This window comes from Salmo salar, chromosome 26 (genome assembly GCF_965601325.2).
Source record: "Salmo salar chromosome 26, fSalSal1, whole genome shotgun sequence".
In the NCBI taxonomy this organism is placed as follows: domain Eukaryota; kingdom Metazoa; phylum Chordata; class Actinopteri; order Salmoniformes; family Salmonidae; genus Salmo; species Salmo salar.
In genome coordinates, this window is record NC_138316.1 from 51,141,916 (window position 1) to 51,149,704 (window position 7,789).

The window sequence follows — 7,789 nt, forward strand, 5'->3', positions numbered from 1 at the left end:
ATAAACACATTATAAACATTGTCTCATCGTATGTATGTATCCCATATATTCAAGTGTATATTTCAAGTTAATTGTGTCTTTGGGGATTACATATGACGTGCGTAACACACTCGGCATTTCGCCAACTAACTAATTCGAAGATATATATTTTATCGACTGCGGCGCATGCTCTCGGACGCTGAATACACACACACACACACACACACACACACACACACACACACACACACACACACACACACACACACACACACACACACACACACACACACACACACACACACACACACACACACACACCACTCAAAGAGGGAAAAATACAAGTCAGACAAAAGTAACAGTATTCAAGGGGAGTGTATTGAGCAGCAATTGACAATACAACTCCAGCAAAATACATTCAGGAAATAATTGTATATTATTCCAAAGGGAAATGAACAGTTAACCGTCATGAAAAGACGTTAATTAATATGGCAGAGTAAACAAACTGTTAGTCACCAGTTAGATGACTATAGATCACAGACTGGTACACAAATTGTCGATTCAATATCAGTTCAATTCACACTTTCCCCTCTAAACAGCTCAAACTAAAATGTAATCAATGACACGTCATTCAACACGAAACAAAACTTACAAAGGACAATACAGAACAAATAGAGAGACTATGCCAAGAAGCGACGGCCCTGCACGCCAAACATCAAAATTGCTTAGTAGCTCTATTTGTAAACGCAAATAGTTGACTAAGCAACCCCTCGCTCGGTGCACAAAAGGTTATCTGCATACCTTCACACGGCGTAACCGGGCTTTCATCACCCACCCTCACACTTCAAATCCGGTGGGTCGCTGTGCCTTTTCACCCCTTCGCTCTGTCTTCAAATGGAAATCATTTCTATTGGCTCAAGGTGTCCATGTAAATAGGTATAAATGAATTCAGATTATGCCTTTGCTTTCTCCTCCGAGCGAGTAGCCCCCCCCCCTCCCCCCTCCTCCTCTCCACCCAAGGCGATTGTCATGTGATAGCGAAGAAGTGGCACATTAATGAAGCGGCTCTACGGGGGTCTTTTCTCCTGTCACCACATTAAACTATCACACGGTTCGGGGGAAGGACATGGAAATAGCAGCTACTTAGCTCTGCTCATCAAAACAAGGGCCACAACATATCGGGAACCATTCAGAGAGTCGTGGTGTGTTTGGGGGGGGGAAAGGAAAAGCTTATTGCTGCTTGCTTAACTAAAGATAGCGCATCATATAGGGAGAGAACGAGATTGTTTTCATAGGACGGCTGTTTTCAAGACCCACAGCCCATAAGCGCTGAGTGAACAGTCCACGGAGGAAACAGACAGTGAGTGCATCTCATGCATCTTGGCGAACTTTCAGTAACTTTTAAGCGCGGGGATTTTGCCTTTTTTTATTTTTTACAGTGCGTTATGAAGGCAATCTATGCGGCGAATGTATGGAGTTTTACGCGTTCGTAATGTTGTTTTGAACAGTTGTTTTGAACAACCCGTCCTAGAGTGATACTTCTTTCAAGGAGTTCTATTTCCCCTGTTTGTCTGAGAAAAAGTGGAACAACTGTAGCCTGACGCGCCTTTCAGCATAGTAATTTTGACAGAAAGTCCAACAGAATGCCTCGTCCGGGGAGAAACACGTATAGCGACCAGAAACCTCCCTATTCCTACATCTCCCTGACCGCCATGGCTATCCAGTCCTGCCCGGAGAAGATGCTCCCTCTCAGCGAGATCTACAAGTTCATCATGGACAGGTTCCCCTACTACAGAGAGAACACCCAGCGGTGGCAGAACTCCTTACGGCACAATCTCTCTTTCAACGACTGTTTTATTAAAATCCCCAGGCGGCCGGACCAGCCCGGTAAAGGGAGTTTCTGGGCTCTCCATCCCAGTTGCGGGGACATGTTCGAGAACGGAAGTTTCTTGCGGCGTCGTAAACGCTTCAAGTTAATGATGATGGCGTCTGAGCACCTGGCGCAAAGCAAGCCGTCGGACGCTGCCCACTATCTCCAACAACAAGCCAAACTCCGACTGAGCGCTCTGGCTGCTTCTGGCACACATCTCCCGCAGATGTCCGGTTACAACATAGGAGTCTCTCACCAACCGTCTACTTTCAAACATCCGTTCGCAATTGAGAATATAATCGCCAGAGAGTATAAAATGCCAGGCGGGTTGGCCTTCTCCACCATGCAGTCTATGTCTGCTGGCTACCCGCTGCACAACCAGCTCACCACGGCCTGGCCTCATATGTACAGCTCCAGCGTCATGGACACGGTAGCTCCCATCTCCATGGCTAGTGATTATTCGGCCTACGGAATGCCCCTCAAGTCTATTTGCTATGGCGCACAGAGTCTACCTGCCATCCCCGTGCCAATCAAGCCCACACCTACTTCGATGCCAGGGCTCTCGGCGCTGCCAACACATATTCCAGCTTTCTTAGCGAACTCTCCCCAGTCTCTCAGCCCCACGTCTCCTCAGACAGCTACCAGCCAAAGCAGCCCTGCCACGCCGAGCGAAACGCTCATTAACCCGGCCTCTTCGGCCATGCAGTCCGTGGTGTCGGTGCACTGACATGACGTTAGCGCATGGGACTTATTATAAACTTCTGAAAAAGAAAAGAGATGATTATCAACTTTTCCAAAGCGGTATTTTATTGTTTGATCATTTATGACAACCAACTAAAATATGCTCTACAATCATGAGGCAAGATATTTGCGTTTTGTGGGTTTTATCGATGTACTTAGATGTTTTACTTGAAAATGTGTTGTGGCAGTGACCCTTGTCTTTCTATGACACGCATATAGGCTACATCGTTTTGTTACCTTTTTAGGTCATTTAAGAATAATCCAATTCTGAGATTATCTTCAAAAGCACTGTCGTTATCCGTATCTATATTCTTGCTTACATTTTATTGCAAAAATCTCCAATAAATATTTCAATTCAATTAATCTAAAAATGGTAAACCAATTCCCATGAGTTATTACATTAGAGAATGTTGTCAAAATATATATATATTTGTTGGATTTTCGTCAAGATAAAAAGGCCCAGAAAAATAAATAAATGAAATCAACTTTTGTAAATTAAATTTAACGTGACTTTTTAGTTACAGCTCCCTTTTAATGCGCATTGCATTTGCTATACCAAACAGCCAAATCTAGTTTTTAGGAGAATAAATAAATAAAAAAAGAACAATCACAGAGGTGACATTTTCAAATAACAAAACTTGAAAACAGAATATTTATGGTTTACTTTGGTGTCTGGTTGTCTGCATTCAAAACATTCAAAAATATTTGAATTGATGGAAGAATATGTTGAAATGTTGTAAACTGCACTTTTTTTTTGGTTAGATGTTTTAGATGATCTGTAGTTGTTCTGTGGACCATTTTAATAAAAAAATAAAATAAAAAAATACACTGTGGTGACCGGATGTAAAAAATAAAAAAAAGCAGTATATTTGTACGTTCTCTAAAACGCATGCTATTTCCAAACGTTGTGTTGTATTTGCTGCGAGCATGCGTGCCTCTCCAAGTGTGCCATGTGTCTGCAATAAATTATTGGTCATCAAGAATATTTTCCCATTAAAAGACAACTGCGTAAACATTATGCTACATTGCAGTGTGTTTTTATTTTTTTTAGAACAGGTTATTTAACACACACACACACACACACACACACACACACACACACACACACACACACACACACACACACACACACACACACACACACATTTAAAAATATATATAGTGCTCTAGTAAATATGATTGTTGGTGTTGTAGCGTTCTAGACCATAGTAGTTTAGATTATTATAAGGTAGTTATAATAGTGGTTATGTAATTGTACATGATTCATTGAGGTTTATATGACATTGGATCCTATTAAACCACATTTAGAGCAGAAATGAACTTGATTAAAATGCATGAAGGCAATTCAGAGTGCAGATCTCACTTATTCAACAGGTTACAGGTGTGTGCTCCGGGAAACACGGATTCCTTTATGTTCCAGCGTTAATCACAGTTATAGGCCTAATATTCTATTTATACTACAGCTATAATAATATTACGATATATATTTAAGAAATTATAGCTGTATTTGGACAAATAAATAATAACCAATATTCCACTCAACCTCTATTTACAAACTTCCTTTGAGACAATATTCGTTATGGATGTAAATGAGAAATATTCACTGTTATAATAACCTATTCCTGGGGATTTTCTCAACTCAATCCCCCATCCCTAAGTATAAACAAATATATTAGGATTCCATCACTGTATGCTATTGACGAGGCCTACATCAAATACATGGCCCCCACCGATCCACTTCATTCAGTCCGTTCGTCTTGAATAGAGAACGGAAAGAATAGCGACGTTAGACCGGGCCGCTGGTGTAGATACAGCCCCTTTTACAATCAGACAAAAAGAGTGATTTTCACCAACACATTGCTGACTGGGGGGACTTGGAAAGGAGTTCTGAAAACCTCTTTGGAATTTAAATGTGCCCCTCCCCCCCCTCCGATCCCCGCCTCTCTCTGTTTTGTCTGTTTGCACAACGTTGAAGGTTTGTTGGACGGTGCCAACACAAGAAGTGTATTGACGACGACACTTGCCATTTTTTTTTGTCAATGGTGTGAAATGATGACATTCACTTTTCTCATAATATAAAGTGTAAACACACACATAAAATATACCGAGAATACCTCGCATTTCGCTATTGTATTCATTAAGCAGTGAACTGGGCTTGAGCAGAGGAACGGCGTTACGATGCATTCCAATACACTCATTATTCTAAAAACGCAATCGCAATTCGTTGATACTGTATTTGAATAATGTTGGTGGTGTTACGTCTGGTCCTTAAATGTGCTTCACCAGAGGTTACAGTCAGAACATTATCGACTACATCTATTACCGCAGGCTACAGGTACACCATACACAAACGCAATTTATTTGTGTTTTAGAAGCAACGTTTTAAAGAGCTCTTCATATCTCAGTCTTTCTCAGGGACGAGCAGAGACCTGTTCCATTTATTCTATTATAATAGGGTAGTTACGGTAATATATATTTATAATAGGGTAGTTACAGAAATATATATTTATAATAGGGTAGTTACGGTAATATATATTTATAATAGGGTAGTTACAGTAATATATATTTATAATAGGGTAGTTACAGAAATATATATTCATAATAGGGTAGTTACGGTAATATATATTTATAATAGGGTAGTTACAGAAATATATATTTATAATAGGGTAGTTACAGTAATATATATTTATAATAGGGTAGTTACAGAAATATATATTTATAATAGGGTAGTTACAGATATATATATTTATTTTATTATAATATGGTAGTTACGGAAATATATATTTATAATAGAGTAGTTACAGAAATATATATTTATAATAGAGTAGTTACAGAAATATATATTTATTCTATTATAATAGGATAGTGACGGAAACATATATTTGCATATATGTGTAGTGAAATAACTTCAACATTTTTACTCGGCCCTTGATTGAAAACTATCCTGGAATTCAGATACAATCCAACTGTCCACAAGGTTGGTTTGCTTTGAAATGTATTTGTGTTTAACAATCAGGTTTAATTAATTAAAGTATGACGATTGAAATCAATGCATAATAATGAATTCTCAGCTACATTTTGAAGGCCTTGAATTCACTGAAAGTATCCAATTGAATTTCATAAATCCAGATGCGCAAACCTATCTCATTAGCTTGAAGTTCAGTTTAAACGTTTTTGCACGAAACTGTAATTTATATATGAACATTTACAACAACAACAAAAAACACAAACTTTGCACTGGTTTAAATATGTCCCTCTGGGATTTCATGATTTTAATTTTGGAAAATGAGAAAGAACGAGATGTCTGGTAACTCCTGATTTTAGAAATACCAAGTCAGTCTGATGTGTTACCCTGTAGGCTGTCATTATCAAAATGCTAATTGAAACCAAGGTTCACACAGTATCTTCTATTCCAAAACCTTTACAATGCAACAGCTTTTCAGTGTGAATGGGGTCCCTTTGTAAAGCTTTGTGATGTAATCAGCTGCATTATATTTTAAATTACTGCTGTCCTTGTTTACCTCCGAAGTAAGACCCATCCAGTCAGATATGAAGGTTAAATCACGCACACACACACGCACACACACGCACACACACACACGCGAGTGAAATATAGCTCCACCTCCAATTCCGTCCTGTACACAACCACAGTGTTGTTGTAGGGTTTAATTAAGGGCGTTCATTAAAGTGGCTGCCCATCCAGTGTAATTAGTATGTATAATTTATGCGTTGCTTATTCCACGAGGGCAGTGGGCTGCATAATGAACTCAACTTAACCTTAAGTATGGAAACGAGGAATGGACAGAAATATGTTATTTATAATGTGTTTACAGTGGCGGTAATGTCACCGCCACGGGGGTGAAAATCACTTCAGTCAGAACTTTGTTTGTGTTGAAGGTTTCATGAAAGGGCCAGAGAGAGATGATTTATTTGTCTGTTTCCGTTGAAGGTTTCTGGAGAGAGAGATTATTTTTTTGTCTGTTTCCGTTGAAGGTTTCTGGAGAGAGAGATTATTTATTTGCCTGGAGCTGGCATGGCATTAATATGACTATAAATATCAGAGCTGAAGGAGCTGGCATGACATTAATATGACTATAAATATCAGAGCTGAAAGAGCTGGCATGGCATTAATATGACTATACATCTCAGAGCTGAAGGAGCTGGCATGGCATTAATATGACTATACATCTCAGAGCTGAAGGAGCTGGCATGGCATTAATATGACTATAAATATCAGAGCTGAAGGAGCTGGCATGACATTAATATGACTATAAATATCAGAGCTGAAGGAGCTGGCATGGCATTAATATGACTATAAATATCAGAGCTGAAGGAGCTGGCATGGCATTAATATGACTATACATCTCAGAGCTGAAGGAGCTGGCATGGCATTAATATGACTATAAATATCAGAGCTGAAGGAGCTGGCATGACATTAATATGACTATAAATATCAGAGCTGAAGGAGCTGGCATGGCATTAATATGACTATAAATATCAGAGCTGAAGGAGCTGGCATGGCATTAATATGACTATACATCTCAGAGCTGAAGGAGCTGGCATGGCATTAATATGACTATAAATATCAGAGCTGAAGGAGCTGGCATGACATTAATATGACTATAAATATCAGAGCTGAAAGAGCTGGCATGGCATTAATATGACTATACATCTCAGAGCTGAAGGAGCTGGCATGGCATTAATATGACTATACATCTCAGAGCTGAAGGAGCTGGCATGGCATTAATATGACTATAAATATCAGAGCTGAAGGAGCTGGCATGACATTAATATGACTATAAATATCAGAGCTGAAGGAGCTGGCATGGCATTAATATGACTATAAATATCAGAGCTGAAGGAGCTGGCATGGCATTAATATGACTATACATCTCAGAGCTGAAGGAGCTGGCATGGCATTAATATGACTATAAATATCAGAGCTGAAGGAGCTGGCATGACATTAATATGACTATAAATATCAGAGCTGAAGGAGCTGGCATGGCATTAATATGACTATACATCTCAGAGCTGAAGGAGCTGGCATGGCATTAATATGACTATACATCTCAGAGCTGAAGGAGCTGGCATGGCATTAATATGACTATAAATCTCAGAGCTGAAGGAGCTGGCATGGCATTAATATGACTATACATATCAGAGCTGAAGGAGCTGGCATGGCATTAATATGACTATAAA

General features: G+C 39.4%; 1 protein-coding gene across 1 annotated transcript; it reads left to right on the forward strand.

Moving 5' to 3' along the window:
- Positions 1-1,025: 1,025 nt before the first annotated feature.
- LOC106562818 (forkhead box protein B1) lies at positions 1,026-3,608 on the forward strand. The gene has a single exon (XM_014127838.3). The coding sequence runs from the start codon at positions 1,623-1,625 to the stop codon at positions 2,574-2,576; it is 954 nt and encodes a 317-aa protein (XP_013983313.1). The 5' UTR covers positions 1,026-1,622; the 3' UTR covers positions 2,577-3,608.
- The last annotated feature ends 4,181 nt before the right edge of the window (positions 3,609-7,789 follow it).

Bases quoted from the DNA above. Each gene is read 5' to 3' on its own strand.
- LOC106562818 (XM_014127838.3), top strand. From the start codon at position 1,623: ATGCCTCGTCCGGGGAGAAACACGTATAGCGACCAGAAACCTCCCTAT.